This window comes from Callospermophilus lateralis, chromosome 6 (assembly GCF_048772815.1).
Source record: "Callospermophilus lateralis isolate mCalLat2 chromosome 6, mCalLat2.hap1, whole genome shotgun sequence".
NCBI classification, from domain to species: Eukaryota; Metazoa; Chordata; class Mammalia; order Rodentia; family Sciuridae; genus Callospermophilus; species Callospermophilus lateralis.
Genome location: NC_135310.1, coordinates 78,456,215 through 78,476,249, shown reverse-complemented (window position 1 = coordinate 78,476,249; position 20,035 = coordinate 78,456,215). Strand labels below are relative to the sequence as shown.

General features: G+C 36.8%; 2 protein-coding genes across 3 annotated transcripts in view; one reads left to right on the top strand and one right to left on the bottom strand.

Moving 5' to 3' along the window:
- The first annotated feature begins 63 nt into the window (after positions 1–63).
- Rwdd2a (RWD domain containing 2A) lies at positions 64–3,135 on the top strand. Of its 2 annotated transcripts, none has more exons than XM_076859975.2 (3): positions 64–143; positions 991–1,328; positions 2,328–3,135. In XM_076859975.2, the coding sequence occupies exons 2-3, from the start codon at positions 1,128–1,130 to the stop codon at positions 3,003–3,005; spliced, it is 879 nt and encodes a 292-aa protein (XP_076716090.1). In that variant the 5' UTR covers positions 64–143; positions 991–1,127; the 3' UTR covers positions 3,006–3,135. The 2 variants fall into 2 exon arrangements, with proteins under 2 accessions (XP_076716090.1, XP_076716091.1); XM_076859976.2 differs by lacking the exon at positions 64–143 and adding an exon at positions 1,905–1,996 and having other exon boundaries at positions 1,242–1,328.
- Positions 3,136–15,171: 12,036 nt separating this feature from the next.
- Positions 15,172–20,035, bottom strand: part of Me1 (malic enzyme 1) — a 150,861-nt gene continuing 145,997 nt past the window's right edge. The window contains exon 14 of the mRNA XM_076858461.2: positions 15,172–16,854. Coding sequence (XP_076714576.1) covers positions 16,687–16,854 — 168 coding nt within the window. The 3' untranslated portion in view covers positions 15,172–16,686. The remainder of the gene's footprint in view (positions 16,855–20,035) is intronic.

The following is a 20,035-nucleotide window of genomic DNA, read 5'->3' as shown; positions in this document are numbered from 1 at the left end:
ACGCCCCTCAGCCAATCAGAGCGGGAAGTGTCCGTCGGCCCCGCCCCGGTTTCCCCGCCTGTCACGCGCAGCTCGCGCCTGCAGAACTGCGGATGCGGTTACTAGGCGGCTCTGGGGCTGTTTGGACTGAATGGCCAGGAAGGGTGAGGCCCCACGATGGTCCGGGGGTTGGGGCCGGGGATCAGAGCACTGGGATACGCAGCCTTGATTCTCCAAATCTGGGCCTCGGGGGGAAGACGTTCTCGGGAAGCTGGGGTTTTGAGTGGTCTTGGATGGGGGCAGGGAAGGGAACCAGCACCGATACGCGGCCAGAGCCACAATGAATGCCACAAAGGATGCTTCCCGCATCCCTCTCTCGATTTAGGAGATCATCTCCCAAATCTGTGCCTCCGAGAAGCCACCTCAGGCCACCGCCCATCCCCGGAGCTTGTTCTAAACGACCTTTTATGTATTCACCTCTAAGGTATCCCTAGCCTGAGCCCCTCAGGCAGAGGCCAGGTGAATCCAAAACGTCGGGAGTACCCGAGATGCTTTCCTTGGGGAATGTGGCTCCGGTGAGAAGCAGAAACGCTCTCCCCAGAGGGATGGTAGCGGTGGAATGGAGGAGGCGGCAGCGGCAGGCGGTGGGGGTGGCAGTGACAGGTGGTGGGGGCTGCGGAGCCCTAACGACTGCAGGCTGGGGACCCAGGGCCCCGCCCCTCGGCGCTGCGGGTCTCTAGCTGCATTGCCCAGCTCCGCCCAAGTATGAGAGTCTACTCCATTACGTAGCCAGACCCCTGTCTACTAGAATTCAGGATTGCAGACTGTCTGCAGTGGTATTTGCAACCACCTACAACGGGACAGTTCAGAACACCTGTTGCAAGTGCAGATTCCTACATCCAGGTCTTGAATTTGGATTTTAATAGAGCGTTTTAGGGGATGTTGTGCCTACGAACTTTGGGGTCAGGAAATAAATCTCAAGGGTCTGAGTGTCCTGGTTTGTGCCTCTAGCTCTCTGTGCAAAGTGCTCCTGCGGAACTGCTTCCTCATAAAGGGACCTACCGATAATTTCGCTGGATACCATCTGATATTGACAAATCCAGTGTCCCTGGGCCTTTCCAAGTTCCCAGGCAGATTGATTTCGAGACATGTCGGCTTCAGTGAAAGAAAGCCTTCAGCTTCAGCTGCTGGAAATGGAAATGCTGTTTTCTATGTTTCCTAACCAAGGAGAAGTAAAACTTGAAGATGTAAATGCCCTGACGAATATAAAGAGATATTTGGAAGGCAGAAGGGAGGCGCTACCACCAAAAATTGAATTTGTGATTACGCTCCAGATAGAGGAGCCCAAGGTGGGTGCCCTCATTTGTTTTAGTGTTGTTTTATTCCCAGTTGTTAGCAAAATGCCTGTTGCATGAACTTCTGTCCAGGACACAAAGAATACCCTAGATGCATATTTCTTTACTTCTTTGGAAGCAAAATATATAAAATATGAGATGCTCTGTAAATTGTCTTTAGTAAACATCCTAAATTTTACATAAATATGAACACATTTTAAACAAATATACCTAATGTTTTTATTGAAAATATCCTAGTCATACTTACCATTATTCTGTTCACTCATCCAGTTTCTTAACAATCCACCTATTACAATATGTACTCCCTTTACTTGTATCATGATTTTCACAAATCTAGATATTGCCTGTAGCAAAACAGGCTTTTAAGAAGTGAATGAACATTGGGGTTTTTTGTTTTGATGGCACCATAACCCAGAAAACAAATACAGGTAACAAAATTTAAATATTAAAAAATAGATTTCCCTCTATGTTCTTATCCGTTTATCTACAGCAACATTAGTATAGCATAGGTAACACATGTCCTGGGCATTTGAGAACTACTGTTTTAGCTATTTCCTACTCATCCTTCAGTTGTCATTCCCTCAGAGGAGACTTCCTGGTTCCCCAGACTGGATTCTGTCCTGATGGTTACACACTTCAATGGAACCCTGAACTTTTCTATGGTAATGCTTCTCACAATTGAAATTAAATATTTGCTATGCATAGTTACCTGTTTAATGTGTGTCTCCTTCACTAGGCTGTGGACTCCTTGAAGGGAAGAAATAATGTCTGACTTCTTCACTTCACTGTCCCAGCACAGGGTCCTTAGCATGTGTAGTTAATTCAATAAATATGAGAAAGAATGAATGTATACATGGATAGAATCATGTATATAAAGTACTTGGTAACAGAACAGCAATAATTATTCCATATATCAAAATCATGTAGTTGTCATTGATAAACTAGCTTGTGTGATTTTTATGGCATTTAAATCTATTTGATTTTCATTTTAAGGTGAAAATTGATTTGCAAGTAACCATGCCTCACAACTACCCCTTCGTAGCATTGCAGCTGTTTGGGCGATCATCTGAGCTTGACAGACAACAGCAGCTACTTCTCAACAAAGGTCTCACTTCTTATATAGGGACTTTTGATCCAGGTGAGCTCTGTGTATGTGCGGCAATCCAGTGGCTACAGGACAACAGTGCTTCCTACTTCCTGAATAGAAAGCTGGTGTACGAACCATCTACACAAGCAAAGCCTGTCAAGAACACATTCCTCCGAATGTGGATCTATAGTCACCATATATATCACCAGGACTTAAGGAAAAAGATTTTGGAAGCAGGGAAAAGGTTAGATGTCACTGGATTTTGCATGACAGGAAAGCCTGGTATAATATGTGTGGAGGGTTTCAAAGAGCATTGTGAGGAATTCTGGCACACAATTAGGTATCCCAATTGGAAGCATATTTCTTGTAAGCATGCTGAAAGCATGGAAACAGAAGGAAATGGCGAGGACCTGCGCCTTTTCCATTCTTTTGAAGAATTACTCCTTGAGGCCCATGGTGACTATGGATTAAGAAATGATTATCACATGAATCTGGGTCAGTTCTTAGAATTTCTCAAAAAACATAAAAGTGAGCATGTTTTTCAGATATTATTTGGTATTGAAAGCAAAAGTTCAGAGTCCTAGGAAGCTATTATTGTGCTTATAATTTCACTTAAGTCTGTGTTTCTGCTAAAAAGACCAAAATAAAAAGATCAGTGTCTGTATAGTGTCCTCAGTGAGAAACCCAGCTTCAAAATTTTCAGCTAGTAATGATAAAATACCTTTAACTTTATAACAATGCAAATGTGATGTTATTTCTATGTTCCTATGTTTAGTCATTTGAAAACTATTTCATTGTAAATTAATAAAACAGTTCATTTAACCAGTGAAGCTGATTTGATTGAGAAGTCTAAAGATGCATAGTTAATGTCAAAAATCAAATTCAATCCTAGTAGCTCAGGAGGCTGAGGCAGGAGGATCCTGAGTTCAAAGCCAGCCTCAGCAAAAGTGAGGTGCTAAGCAACTCAGTGAGACCCTGGCTCTAAATAAAATACAAAATAGGGCTGGGAATGTCACTAGTGGTCAAGTGCCCCTGAGTTCAATTCCTGGTACCCCCCCCCAAAAAAATCAAATTCATAAATATGAATGACTTGTTTCTCCCTTTCGTGATGCCAGCATATAGGAAACATACCACCTTTTCCTTCATCATGGGAAACAAATTCTAAATCAAGGATAAAATGAGAATAAAAAGAGCATGTTTATTACATTTCTTACTTTAAATCCCTATTTTGAATGTTCTCATAGTAAACTAGATTCCAATAGCAATGGAAGAAAAATAGTAGTAATGAAGCCTGAAGAGTAATGAGGGTAACACACCATGCTACATATTCTTCCTCTGGCTCTATTAGTTGGTTAATGATACTAATAATAACTATGTTGACAATAATGACAAAAATATTCTTATTATCTACAAAAGATTTTTTTGGGGGGGGGCGGTACCTGGGATCAAACCTAGGGGTGCTCAACCACTGAAGCTCATCTCCAGCCCTTTTTTTAAAATCTTTGAGACAAGGCCTCACTAATTGCTGAGACTGGCTTTATATTTGTGATCCTCCTGCCTCACCTTCTCAAGCTGCTGAAATTATAGGCATGTGCCACCAGCAAGAAAAATGGTTTCTTATCTACAAAATATTCCACTGGATCTTTCCAGCCTTTGAGCATGTACCATTGTGCATTGCTACTTGGGGCGAGAGGGCTGCACTGTCAGCTTAGTGGGAAAAGAATCAAACCACGTTTTGAGAAGTACTGTTTTAGCTATTTCCTACTCATCCTTCAGTTGTCATTCCCTCAGCAGAGACTTCTTGGTTCTCCAGACTGGATTTTGTCATGATGGTTACACATTTTAATAGCCATCTTTTCTGAAAATTCCATCTCCCACCAGCTTTTTTCAACATGAGTTTGTTTTACTGGTGAAAGCCCTTATTTAAGAAGCTCCTGCCAGTCCTTTCATTACTTTGTACCTATCCCTGCCAAGAACTTGTGGGAGTCTCCTATGTGCACAGAGGTATTATAAACATCCTCTGCAGCTTTCCCTATTCCCATGGCCTCTCTTTAGCCCTTTCCCAAAGAAGATTTTTTTTTTTTTTTTTTTTTTTTTTTGCTGGGTCCCAGGCACTTCACTAATGTCCTGGTCTGTTCAGGTTGCCAAAAGTAGGTGGTATGCTTTAGTGAGACTAAGAAGAATACCTCGGTCCCCATTTGTGACATTTCTGGTAGACGCCAGAGTTGCATGTGCTGAGGAGCTTATGGAACTTCTGATGAAACAGTACCTTCTGGTTTTACTGTGTCCAGGACACACACATATGTTCTTGGATTAAGGAGAAGACCTAATGGGCCAGCAGACCCTGCAATTATCAGGTTCTCCTGTGCCCATGTTGGGTCCACTTTAACTCAAAATGAATTTCCTCTCAGGGCACAACTCTGACCTTTAAGCCAAGGCTCTGGTTGTGGGCCTGCCTTACTACACCATCAGCTTTCCCATTCATATTTAGTTCTGTTTTGGAAAAGGAATCTTTCTACGTTCTCCAGGTTGGTAAAGAACTCCTGAATTCAAGCAGACCTCTGGCCTTAGCCACCCAAGTGCTGGAACTACAGAAAATGCCTCCAGGCCCAGCTGCACATTTATGTTTTTTAATCCCAGCCTTGGATGCAAATGGAACTCAACTGGGGCCTCACACTTAGTATCTATATAAAAAGGAAAGATATATGACTGACATTCCCAAGGATTCATTTCTCAGTGTTTACTAAGGCTGAAAACAACATAGTATAGGAGACCTTTTCCTATATAATATCCCCAAACTATGAATAAATTCAATTAACAGTCACAATTTTAGGACTTACACAGATACATCTATTAACTATTTTTCCTTTGAAATGCAACAGTGTGGGTACCTACCTTATAGAGATTCTTGTCCCCTGATTAAATTGGCAAAATTAGCCACAGAAATATAAACCTTTTGTTTTTGTTTGGTTTTTGTTTTTGTTTTCGTTTTGTTATAAGATTGGACCCAGGAGCACTTAACCACTGAGCCATGTCCCCAATCCCTTTTATTTTATTTTTGAGTCAAGGTTTTCCTCCTTTTATTTTATTTTTGAGTCAAGGTTTTCCTAAGTTTCTTAAGGCCTTGCTAAATTTCTGAGCTGGCCTTAAATTTGTGATCCTCCTGCCTCAGCCTCCTGAGTTGCTGGGATTATAGGCGTGTACCACTATGCACAGCACAAATAAAGTATGGAACGAAAAATTATGTACATATCTCAGTAAACTATACAAGTTTATGAACTCTTCACTGCTTCTGGAGCTATTATAATTTTTTAGAACCTGCTTTTTTTTAACATGCCCAATATCAGCATTCAGCAATACTTTCCTATTAGGAGCACTATAATAACTTCATAATTTTTCATTATGGGAGAAGTAGGTTTTATATAAAAATAAACATGATCATTCAAAACTCAGTTTTGTGTACATAGTAGACTACTGGTTGTGTTTGTCCATCCTGACAGGAGCACATAAGACAACTTACCCCTTAACCCCTGTGTAGAAAAAACACCTACTTTGGGGAGTTGCCCCTTCCCTGTATACTTTGGGAGAAGGCATTTGGAATCAGTCCTCCAGCAGCCTTCTGAAAATGGTTGTAGGCTCTTGCTTACCTCCCCATTACTCCCCTCATCCTGGACCACTGAATGCTTCGTTGTTCAGCACCTCTTTTGTGCTATCCAACCTCTCCCCCTTTGCCCCTTTTGCCTTCTGGAAGTTAGAATCAGTCACTATTGCTTGTAACTTAAGAATTTTAATCTTCTACATTAAAAAATTTAAATGGTTATTTGGGAAGAGTGCCCACTTATAAAAAAATGTAGTGTCTTTTTAAAAAACTTACTGAGTTAAATCAAGCATTCCTTCATGTTTTGTTCCTCATTCCCTATTGGTCTCTTATATGTTAGGTAAAGCCGAGGATATGCACAGTGAATTGCAGAGTAGGCCAGATGAGCTGGCACACTACGACTTCTAAAACATCCCTGTATTAAATCAAAACTATGTTGCCCATGAACTCAAGTTGAATGGTTCACAGATCATCCATCCCTCTCAGAAATTGGCAAGGTGCTCCATGTTCGCGAGGTCTTCATAGAACTCTTTTTGAAAAGAGAATTTTTTTCATTTACTTTTACCTTGCCAAAAGTCAGTCAAAAGAATGGTTATTTCCTAAAGAGGGCATGGTTTTTCTCATAATCCTGGTTTTATATAGAATCTTGATTAGCCACAGAAACTCAGAGCTCACTGGATCTTTTTCATAAAGCCCTCGATACGACTTATTTCACTCTCACGTGGACACATTAAAAAAACCTCTTTTTCAAAGCCCAATCAAAGCATTTGGATCAACCCATAATGAGTCTGAGGAGTACACACAAAATTTAAAGAAGTCAACCATGCACTGAGGGCCATCCTCAGTAACAGGATGAACAGAGTACACAATTTATTCTTCTATCTGGAAGAGACATCCAAACAAGCACCAGGCACTGGGCCTCTGTGAAACCTGGCTGAGGTGACAGGCTCCTGTGCTTTCATGAGATTTATCTTCCACCCTTCTGGCATGATGTATCCCTACCAGGCATCCAGGGAACCTAATGTCTCCCCTGCTCCTGTCAGCAAATCATCATCAATGTATTGAACAGCAGTTCCCCTGTACTGCTACCAACAATCTCAATAGTCAGAGAGTTGCTATGTTGAAAATAGATTATCTGCATTGCTTACTTAAATAGGGCAAAGTTCTTCAGGTGTTCTTTACTTGAATACATGAAAACAAAAAAAAGTACTGCCTAAAGTAATAGTTATTTACACATTTGCCCCAAGAAACTTGTCTAACAGAAGCTGCAGTTAATCACTGATTAAGTTTATGAGCATGTGCTATCATTCTGAGAGACCCATCCACCGCCTGCATATGCCAAAGATGATGTTAAATGGGAAATATGGTAAGAATCTCATCTCTGTTTCTTTTTAAAGCTTTTGAGGCTAGAATTTATCTCTGCAAATCTCTTGGTACTTCCTACCAGAAGAACCCTTTATTTATGGATCAGGGGTCCAATATGAGGATATTGTCATAGAGGAAAAAATATCAATTTTTACCTGATACCTGCATACAATTATCTGTCATTTAACAATTATTTTTTTTAAAGATCAATGCTAACTCTCCCGTGGGAAAATAACTGGAAGATAGGTTAATTTCTAGAGTACCCATTTTGTTTCATAGATCACAATGGTTTTGGAGCCCCCAGGAACATGTATTCAGAGCTGTTCCAAATGACCTCCAAAAAGCCCAGTCATTTCCTTTCTGCAGTGTATTGTTATCCTAACAAATGGAAGCCTCAGGGGGAGATATTAAAACATATATTTATGATATTATTATAAAGGTCTTCATCTTAGAGGTCTTTCACTCATAATCACATGTGGCAATTTGGTGATAGTCTTCTCTTGGTGGATGTAGGCAGGCTTTTTCCTGCTCTTGTTATACATATTATTTAGGACCTACATGGGTTGAGCACGTTATTTGTTCCTAAACCAGACTGATATTCAACTGGTATATATGGGTGTGGTTGTGTAAGTTTTTTTCCAATAGCATCCATTTTTCTTGTTCAGTATCTATTGTGCCTGGTTAATTTTTGAACATCATTTCAGGCCAGGGAACTCTAGATTAACTACCCACCAATAACAATTTCTGTGGGCCAAACTATTCTGATTACATTGAACTTGCTTGTATTATGATTACTCTTTCTTTTTTTTTCCTTTTTTTTATTGGTTGTTCAAAACATTACAAAGCTCTTGACATACCATATTTCATACATTAGATCATTTCTGCCAAGAGTCTCTACCAACACCAACGTTCTGATGTTTCCACTTAACAGGAAACCCATTTTAACTGTTGCATTGACCACAGACTTTCTCAGCATACAGAGAAGAATCACTAAAATTATTTTCATTGGTGCTGGTATTCCCCTCACCAATGTTATTTCTGAAGGTTTTAATGAAAGGAGAGTCACTGGTCCTCTCAGGAGACTTAATTTTGAGATCATTAAGATTAAAATGGTAAGATTACACACCAAAAATTTACTCCAACTTTGCTTTCTTTGTAAATCTTTGAATCCCTTTACATGATTTCATGGAATGTTTGCACTGTCAATTTCATTTAATGTAGACCATTACTAAGTCCATGTTTCATTCAAGTAACCGACCCAACAAGTGGAATCACTTCTAGTTGCTGAAGGCAGCACTGAATCCAGAATCTGTGGCAAATGCACCCTTATCAAATCAGTTCTACCCAACCCAAAATTATGTGTCTCCTTCCTCAGTTTAACATTCTCGGAATCTCATGCATTTTTTATTCACTCGGTTTTTGGAGGTGAAATTATTGGATTTCCAAAACAATAAGCAAAGTCCAGAATTTTTTTGGTCTGATTCTTCTCGTAGGTTGTCTTCTTAATTTGATTTGCCAAAGTCCCTCTCTGTGTTGGAATCTGATTTTAGGTGTATAGACAATGAGATGTGGAAGAAAAATGGGTAAATTCATTTCCCTTTTCAAGGAGATCATTACCTTAGGTGAAGTCATTACAGGATCTTCGAGCAAGGCAGTATCAACCTCTTTAGAGACCCCTGCTTTGGTTGGCAAAGGAGGACTTTCCAGCTCTCTTGAGTTTGTCTGGTTCTGAGGGTTTCCTGGGACAAGACTTTCAGAACTCAAACTGGACTATTGTTTACTACTGTTCACCCACTATTCGAAGTTATCCTGCGCCCTCCAAAATCCTATGCATCCATGTGTTCATCAGTTTTGCAGCTCCATGACCAAAATACCTAACAAGAACAACTTAAAGGAGGGAAAGTTTATTTTGGCTCTGTGTTTCAGAAAGTTAGTCCATGGTGGGCCAACTCAATTGCTCTGGCTTAAGGTGAAGCAGCACATCATAGTCGAAGGGCCTAGTGGAGGAAAGTTGCCCAGGACATGACAGCCTGGAACCAGAGAGAGGGAGGGAAAGGAGTTGCAGAAAATGAACATTCCAGGGCATGCCCCCAGTGACCCACCTCCTCCAGCCACACCCTACCTGCCTACAGTTACCATCTAGTTAGTTCAGTTTAAAACTAGGATGGACTAAGAAGGTTGCAGCTCTCACAACCCAATCATATAATCTCCAAACATTCCTGCATTAATGCAGGAGCTTTGGAGGGAGTGCAGGGGGCACCTCATATACAAACTATAACAATCTGGTTCCAAATCTAGGTCTTACTATTTCTTTGCCAATACTCCTGGTCAAAACCAAGTAGGGGGCTGGGGCTGGGGCTCAGTGATTGAGCACTTGCCTAGCATGTGTGAGGCACTAGATTCAACCCCTCAGCACCACATAGAAATAAATAAATAAAGGTATGTATCCATCTACAACTAAACATATGTGTCAACTCAACTTATGGAGTAGGACTCTGGTTTTCAACTGTTTTCTGCCTTGCAACTAGTAAGAGAGATTCAGCAAAAACATAGGGTTGTTTTTCCTAGTTCTTAGACAGTACCTTGAGTTGAGAACTTGAGATTTTGAACCTAAGTTCTCTCTTTCTTTACTATCCACCTCTACGAGAAACATCCACTCCATCCCAGTCCTGGAATACCTCAGCCTTACTGTTTCATGGCAATAGCCATTAGATCTACCAATCCTTCTCCTCTATGGATAATGTATCCCAACCATTTCTTTTTTTAACCTCATGGTTTTGTTTTGGGGGTTCCAAATAAATGCATCAATTTGCATTTACTTTATATTTTTACCATTCATATTTAGGTCTTTAATCCACGTGTGGGCCCATCTTTTCATAGAGTGTAAGATAGGGTTCCAGTTTTAATTTTCCCCATGTTTTAGGTCAGTTTCTCCAATTGATAGGAATCAGACAGACCTGAGTGGAGGGAATTCACACAAACCCCACACGTTTCTTTTAAAAAGCAATTTACCTGCAGCCCTTCCTGGCATAAGTCAACAGAATATATTACATTCTTTGTCAACCAACCTGTTATAAAGAGGAGAAACACAGGCCCAAAAGGCTCCTTTCTGCAGATAAGGAAAACATAAGTTACCTTGAAGGGGGTGACTTTTGTGGCATTACACAGACCAGATTCCAAAACTCAGACGGATAATTATAATAAGAAGCAAAGGCCCCCTACCATAATATCTGTAAGAACAATTAGAACCAGTTGATGTGGGCCAAAGGGAACAGACTTGCCGTGGATATTTACATTTAGCATTGGAAAGTCTGATATCATTCTGGGGTCAATAAAAAGTCAAGAGGTGGAACTGGGCAGGACTCTTTCTAGAAAATTCCCTGGGACCCCAATTAAACTGGAGGGCAGAAGGGGCACACCATCCCTCTGTCCCTCTGACTCATTCTCTCCTTTGAGAGTGTCCCTTTTTTCCCTTTTCCTGTCCCTTCTAATAAACTCATGCCTACAACTCAGAGTGACATGACTGAAATTTTTTCTGCATGACTGCAAAAAAACAGCAATGGAGGATCTCAGCAACTGCCTTGGCTCCACAGGACTCTTCCACTGTCACACAATCTTTTAGCTAAATGTTGTTCTTTATTGATTTTTGAGCTACCGGTTTCTTGTTCTATTCCACATGTTCTCATGTCTTTAAGAAATATCTGTTGGAGTAATTCCCCTTGTGCAAGCTGACTGAACTATTTGTAGGTCACTACTTTTCCAGATGTTATTGTGATTATGGATTTCTCCATCTCACTATTTCTATCAAATTTTCTATCACTATCTAATTGCCTTGAAGTCTATTAGATATTAATAGAGCTGTGACCAGTTTTCCTAGGCTCTCTGTTTCTATGGCTTATCTATTTCCATCCTTTTACTTTGAACCTTTCTGTGTCATTATATTTAAAGTATAACTCTTAAAAACAGCACTTAATCAGATCTTCCTATATGATTTATATTTAACCTAGGAGCTATTAATTCATGTTCTTTTTTTCTTCTTTATTTTTCATGAGGATTAGTCAAGGATTTTTAAATTAGTCCATTTATTTCCTCTATTAGCTTTTCAACTGTTATCTTTTAATATTATTTTTATAGTTATTTTAGAGATTACAATATGCTTCCTTATTTTACTACAATATTTCTTGACTTATTGTAATATTTGCAGATTGTTCATGAGATGATATGTTACTGGCTGTAATATTCCTAAAATTAATATCACACCACTTCATGAATAATATACAAACCATACAAGAGTATAATTCCACTAATCCCTTCTACCTTTTGTCCTATTCTTACCATATATTTTATTTCTTCATTTTATAAACCCTACATACATTTCTACTGTGAACCAATAGTCTTAAACAATTTTAAAAATATGTATTCATATTTTTCTATTTATACTGTATAATTGTATTTTATACTTCCCACACGTATACCCTTTTTAGTGCTTTTCACTTCTTCCTGCAGATTAGTACATCCATCTGGGTCCATCCTCTTCCTCCTGAAGAACTTCCTTTAGTAAGTTTAGCACAAAGGTATGCAGGCCGTTAATTATCTCAGCTTTTATTTGAAATGTCTTTATTTTCCTTTCATTTCTTAAGGATATTGTCTCCATGTACAGAATTTTGAGTTATCAGTTTTACTCTTTCTGTACTTTAAGAATGTCTTTCCAGGGCTGTGTTTGTGGCTCAGAAGTAGAGCACTTGCCTAGCATGTGTGAGAACTGGGTTTGAGTCTCAGCACCACATAAAAATTAATTAATCAATCAATTAATTAAAGGTACTGTGTCCATCTACAACTTAATAAAAAAAAAGATTGTCAAGACTGTCTTTTTAATATCTCACTTTTCTTTGCTAATTTTGCTGTCATTTTTATACCACTGAACAACTGTGTTTCTATTTCTTTGGCTGCTTTTAAGATTTTTTTGGCTTTCAGCATTTTAAGATATCCCTAGGTTCAATTTTCTTTATATTGATCCTGCTTGAGGATTGCTTCCTCTTAATCTGTTGGTTGATATTTTTCATTAATTTGAGAAAATTCTTGCTCATTGTCTTTTTTGTTGTACTCATATATCTCCTTTTCATCATCTAACACTCCAATGGCATATATATTAGGCCATTTAATATCAGATAATATCTATATCTATCTATCTCTCTCTCTCTATCTCTCTCTCTCTCTCTCTCCCTCCCTCCCTCCCTCCCTCCTTCAAATTTGGATAATTTCCAATGACTGACCTTGGATGTCATTGATCCTTTCTTCTGCTATCTGCCATTTAAACCCATACAATTAATTCTTAATTTCAGATGTTATTTTTCAGATCTAGAATGTATATTTAATTCCATTTATGATGAAATCTCTTTTCCTTCATTTTATCTTTCCCATTGACATCACTATAAGTTCTTTATAAACCCTGTGTAATACTGCATTTGGTTGCTCTTTCACTCTTTTTCTATTGATTATTTTTTGCTCCTGATTAGCGGATTATATTTTTTTGATTCTCTCTACATAGATTTTTCCCTTTTGATTTTATACTGAACATTTTTTTTTCAAAAACTCTATAGAGACTAAATATTTTTTCTAAGTGAGGGCACATCATGTCATTTCTCAAGGTAGAACTTGAATAAGGAGTTAAGCTAGATCAGTGTTAGGTTGAAGCTTTGGTTCATTCCTCATACTTCTTAAAGAACAAGGCCTATTTTGTTTGTAATACAGGATCAGGACTATTTCTCATATATGCTTTAAAATAAGTTTATTTACTTCCTTAGAAATTTCAATTCTGTTCATTGAATCTGTTTGATTTGGTAATTTGGGGGCCACAGAAAGACAATATATCTCAGTTTCTCTTGTAGCACTGGGACCAGGTGACTCGTGTCTTAGCCATTTAGGTAGAATGTAAATAAAAATGACTTGTCCATAAAACCTCCTGGATTAATCCCCCATGCTTTCTTGTCCTTTTGGTGACTTTGGAGGCCATATGATAAAGAAAGATGGTGGCATTAAAAATCATAATGCCCTTTCTCCCAACTGATTGCATTAGATAAAGATGTAAGCAAGCATTCTGCTTTTATGGGTGAGTCTCAATATGTTGGCATTAGAACAATAGCCTAGCCTCATCTATATAGAACTACATTGAATTTATGGAGTATTTTTAGGGAGAAATAACACATTTATATTAAAACATTACAATTAAGAGTACAGTCTCACCATTATTCATGTCTTTTATATCTTTTTAAAGAATTTAATTTCTTCATTAGAAGACTGTGCTAATTCAATTCTATTATTATAATTTCACTTGCCTATAATATCTAGTTGATTACTATAGGCAGAAAGGAATCTGGAGGATTATTACAGTTGATTTTTATAAAATGGCTTAGTATATTACAAACTTGAATTCTCATTAACTTAATGTTGGTAATAATACTAGTATATGTGATATCATCTGCAGAAATGACATATTATCTCTTTCCTGCCAATTTCTTAGAGCTGTTTTTTTTCTTAGTGTTTTGTTTATTAACTTATCTTAAACAGCAAACTAACAGTAGTTTTTGTTTTTGTTTTCCCCAATCATCCAATTTGGCTATCTGATCTTTATAAAAAAATTTTATATCTATGTTTATAAACAAAATGCCTCTATAATTTCCTTGGTATCAGTTCTTCATGTGGTTATGCTGTCTTCTGCCTTGGAATATTTGTATATGCTTATATCCTCTGCCTGAAATACCTCTCCCTTCCAGCACCACACATGTGTACACATAACTAACTTGGCTACCCAACCTGGCTGGTTCCACCTTCTTATCCTTCAGGTTACTTCCCTGAAAATGGAAACTCTACTAAAAATTCTTAAATGAATTAATTTTATTGTTCTGGGCCTATGCTTCCTTCTTAATTTGTATGGCTAGCTCATGAAGAGGAGCTGCCACAAATTTCTTTTTATATCTTCTTTACTGAGGCTTTATTTACCAAAAAATTTTCAGTAAACATTTTTCCATAGATTTAAGCTTCACTTCTCTTATGAAAACACAGTATTATTACTGCTATTGATATATAATTATCACTGCTATTGATATATAATTATCTCTTCTAGATCTTCACAGTTCAATATGGAAATCACTAGCCAGATGTGGCTATGGAGCACTTGCGGCTACTCTGAACAGAATTAAAATATATGTATGAAATATGTGCTAGGTTTTTAAAACAGTATGAACCAAATAAAGTAAAAGTCTCAATAATTTTTAGATTAATTAGATGTTAAATGATATTTCAGATATATTGGTTTAAATAAAATATATTACAAGAATTTCACCTGCTTCCTTCTTTTATAAACCTACTAGAAATTTTCAAAACACATATGGGACAGTGTTATTTCTAGACTGTGGCATTGTAAAAGGAGAAAAGACACAGGCCATAAAGAAAGATAGATGGGTTTAGAGCATACTTTCTTTGCCTATTAGTTACATGGCCTTGGCAAGTTACTTAAAATATCATCTTCATAAGGAACTGTGGGATTACATTAAATAAGACAATTTATGTGTAACACTTGACACCTAGTAACAACCTGATGCTTGTTTTCTTATCTTTCCCTAAGAACAAGAAAAGAGACTACTTATCAGAGTAGCCAGAATTATGACTACATATGCATTAAGTGAATGAAGTTCATACTATAACATACAGTTATCAGAATATTTTAAAAATTCATAATATTTTGTCATATGACTCCCAAGACCCATCATTGTTAAAGTATAACCATATTTTAAGGAAAATATCATTTTATAATTTTATTCATTCACTTTTTCTTGGTTTAATAAATCTTTGCATAGGTAAATACATTTAGTTAGAGCTATATAACAACAAGGAAACAAACAAGAAATAAGTATTATGAATCTTTTCCAAATAACTGTGTTACAGAAACCCTTAACTAAATGTTACCACAAGAAAGTCCCTGGTCCATTCCACTCACACCTGAAATAATCTGTATAACCTTCAGCTTTCAATAATAGCATTTCACAGTGCAGTCTATCTTTAACATCTTATACTCTATAAATCATTACTTCAAAAACAGAAAATTCTCTAGATGATTCTATAAATAAATAACAAATGTTATTGCACCTGAGCTTAAGAATTCAAAAATGTTTCCATTAGTTCAATCATTAATTTCTAAAGTAAATTAATACAATCTGGGGATATAAATATTCTTTATCATAGTCTTGTTTTTATAATTAAAATATTTTAGTAACTGACAGAAATATAGAAATATTATTTCAGACACTGTGGACATAATTATAAAAATTTCTCCAAACTCCAGAGAAATTTTGAACTTACACACTGAGCTCTTAGTTACCTGAGTTAATCAATGGAACATTCAAGCAGATCACTCAAGTAGACACCCAGCTTGTTAGGGAATCAGCGCCTTGCTCCTGATTCATCAGATTATTGTCTTAAGAACTGGGCTTAAGAAGTCCCTATCAAGGATCTTGACTCTGTTTTTAGCTGTTTTCACTCATCAGGTATGCTGAAATGAAGGTACAAACCTCTGGACAGGCAGTCCATAAGGCCCTTAGCCACAGTGTGGTAGAGGGCATTTGTTCGGTGGAGAAATAAAAATACTCTTGAGAAGGTTTCTGACTGTGAACCAAGGTAATAAGCACTTTACTCTATAAGACATAACAATGGAAAAAAGAATATTAAAATCTAAGGCTGCACAGGTTTTGTAAACAGCAATGATCTTTCTTAGAAATGTCAGATTCCGTTACACAAAAAGAACAAATACAATGTAGGACTGGAGTAAGTACACCTGACAAGTTGTTTTTCTCCAGGTAACAAAGTAATGTTATTTATGTTTAACAAAAGTTCAGTTATGCCTAAATTCACTTCTATCTTTATTTTTTAAAAGAAGGAATTAACATAATGGTCAACAAAAGAATTATGAGTTTAATGCTGATCATATCAATATTACTAATTTTGGTCTTCCCATTAGTTTCTTATATAAAAATGAGTTTCTCAGTAGTAGGTACAATGGCTTTTAAAGAGAATTTGGACAAAATAATTAAGATTGAAACTATAAATAACCAGAAGGTAAATGAAGGAAAATTGTGTAGTGTGAAGTTTGTCCTAACTTATATTTATATTCTATAAATTTTAATGGTTAAAGTAAAATTATCTTAATCTAATCATGTTATGAATCATCATAAAAGATACTAATATTTAAAAATTATAGAAGACTTCAAGATCTCAATAATGAAGTTAATGTTGGCTAAATTATGCTACTAGTTAGTTTTGGTCTGTATTTTCTGGACCTCTTCAGGCCAAGTATAACAATCAGGTAAAATCTGGTCATAATCAGTACTATACATCTGAGAACAGACAAATGCTTCTTTGTTTTGTGGTTCAGGATAAACTGTGGCTGTCTTTTCTTCATATGCATCGTTCACAATCTAAAATAAGAACAGAATTTTAATTGTTTTAATTAATAAAAGGTGATGGTGAATATATATAACAGAAGTTTTTACCCATTTCAAAAATTATCTTATAATTTATATTGTTCTGTTTCCAAGAATATTGTTAGAGTAAAAGTTCACATAAACAAAGAAGATATAAATGAAAACAATTATAAATAATGTAGCAAGAGGGGGAAAACAATACCAGCAACTTTTCATAAGAGTATGAACAGTGAAGATTTATTTTTGATTATCTCAAGATTTCTTAGAGAAGCCAGTGTTAAAAGTCTTGACATGACCGGACTGATAATTAACTTTAACTAAATATCTGAATATTACTGCTAAGCTTCAACTTGAATACACTGAATTTTCAAGAATTTCTACTCTGACCATAGCCTCCTACAAAATCTCTGTATTTATCCCAGGGTCTTCCGATCCTGTTAACCTAATCATCTGCAACCCATAATCAGGGTCAGTTCTCCTTGCCAGGGTCATAGAATCTCATCTCCATGACATGTTTTACAAGCACCAGTCTAGACCTTCTTCCATGGACCCCTCAATTCTGGCCTTCTCCTTTTGTGGCTATCCATCAGAGAACTACACCTGAGTTTTCTGTGGTGTGATACATTTCCTAACCTTACTTAGGCACATCTGGCTGCATATAGGACTTTCAATCATTTTTAAATAACCTCCTCACAGTTTCTAAAAGATAATTCCAAACCTCCCCCATCTTCCAAGTCTCCAATTGGTTCTCATCACTCTAGAGAGAACTCCAAAATTCAGAGAAAACAATCCCAAGCTCCGTTTCACCAACACAAACTATCTCCTCTATACCTTTATACATTCTCTTCTACTTTAAGAAAAAAAATGGATTTTTCTTGTCCAAATTAATCATTCCATTTATACAATGTAACTCATACCAGTTCTAAAACACAGTCACAGAGGAGTTGTTTGTATGATAGACTTATTTGGATAAGTCTGATTCTGAAGAATATTAAAATTAAGTATCTCTTCTCAATGTAAAATTTTGCACTTATGAAAAATTTTGGTTATAAAAACTACTGAACTGTGAAGAAATTTCTATGAAAAAGCAGGAAACAAAAGCATGTATGCACCATAATTATAAAGATGGTAAAAAAAAGAAAGCAAAAAAAAGACTAGAAATACACGCAAATAATAAAATAATGCGTGTGGTAGAAAAATAGAATACTGGTTATTTGACTTTTCTCTAATTTCAAAGTACCTACACTATTGTATTATTACTTCTTTTTATACAGACTTAATAATTCACCACAAAATTCAAACATTTTTAAGCATACAATGAAAATACTTTTATAAATGCAATAAGCTGTGCAATCATTAGCACCTCTGGTTTTAGAAAATTTCCATCACCTCAGTATAATCCCTGTGCCTGTTTGTAATGCATTTTACTTCTGTAATAAAATATACTGTCTTGTTGCTGACACAGAGTATGTGGACAGTCATCTCCTCTCAGCTCCCAGGCTTCCTACAATAATGGTCCTCTCTCGATGAAACCTTCGCTCTCACCTTCTTGTCAATGCCAGACTCTCTGGAAGTGTCTGTGATTCATTGCTTTACTAGTTCTCCTGCCTTCACAACCTCTTTTACTACTAAAACTGCCTCTGTGAAAGTCTCTGATAACTTCTCAAGGACCAAATAAATGACTCATCTGTTCTGCTCTAGAGTATTTGGTTCTCTTTGATTCTAACCCCAACTTGAAAACATCTCTTCTCTAAATTTTGACATTCTGATACATTTTGAGTTTCTTTTAAAAATCCTGACCACTTCTCGTCTTAACTGGCTTCTTCTGTCTTCTAGACATAATAATAAACTATCTTCTATCTTCCTTTCCTTTCTATACTTGATCTCCTGACAATTACAATCACACCTACAGCTTCACCATTATAAAGACGGTAAAAAAGAAAGCAAACAAAAAGACTAGAAACACATGCAAATAATAAAATAATGCTTATGGTAGAAAAATAGAATATTGTTTATTTGACTTTTCTCTAATTTCAAAGTACCTACACTATGGTATTACTACTTTTTATACAGAAGACTCCAGATCTTTCTATCTAGCTTCTCTTTTAAGTCTCAGTCACTTTCATTTACTTGTTAGCACTGTATGTTTGAATGTGCCACTGATACCTCAAACATGCAGTCCACTCACATCATCCTCCTTCATGTTTGGTTCTTTATTCTGATTTTCCAATTTCTATCTATGCACTATTCTTCATTATCTTAGTATACAACCTGCATCTTTTTGTCCCTTGTTTTTTTTTATACTTTTTCCTCTAATCATACATTAGCTCCTTTTCATTTAAATTGTCAAAATGAAAACATGCTATTCATATATTAGTAGTTCAAACAAGTTAAAAACTAGAAGGTACACAATATTAGAAACATATGAGCATATTCTTTCATAAATAAACAAAGAGATTATTATCTAATGTTCTTTGAAGGATTTTGATTTTGAAGACTACCTTTAATCAACAAGATAAAAATAACATATGAACCAATGAATATTAAATGGTGTCATTTAGATAAATTTGCTAATAGCTTTAAAACTAGTGATTCTTAATCTAGGAGCAATTTGGTTCCCAGGGAACGCTTAGAATTGCCTGGCAATATTTTTAATTGTCAACTCTACAGATGGAACTGACATGTAGTGGGCAGATGACACAAATGCTGCTAAACTAATACAACTACATTGCAAAAAAGGTCTATTTCTCAATTTTATTATAGAAAAATAACCCTATCTTTAGATTTTTCCTTCAATCCTCCAACAGCTCATCTGCCTAACCCAACAGCCTTTGAGTTCTTTGCCCTTATAGCTATTCCCTCTTGCCACTATTATTAATTATGGTCTTCATCTTTTTTTTTTTTTTTGAAAAGTGCAGATTTGTGTGTGTGTGTGTGTGTGTGTATGTGTGTGTGTGTGTGTGTGTGTGTCAGGGGAGTAGTGGGGATTGAACTCAGGGACACTCAACCACTGAGCCACATCCCCAGGCCTATTTTGTATTTTATTTAGAGACAGAGTCTCACTGAGTTGCTCAGCACCTTGCTTTTGCTGAGGCTGACTTTGAATTCTTAATCCTCCTGACTCAGCCTCCAGAGCTGCTGGGACTAAAGGTGTGTACCACCATGCCCCATGAAA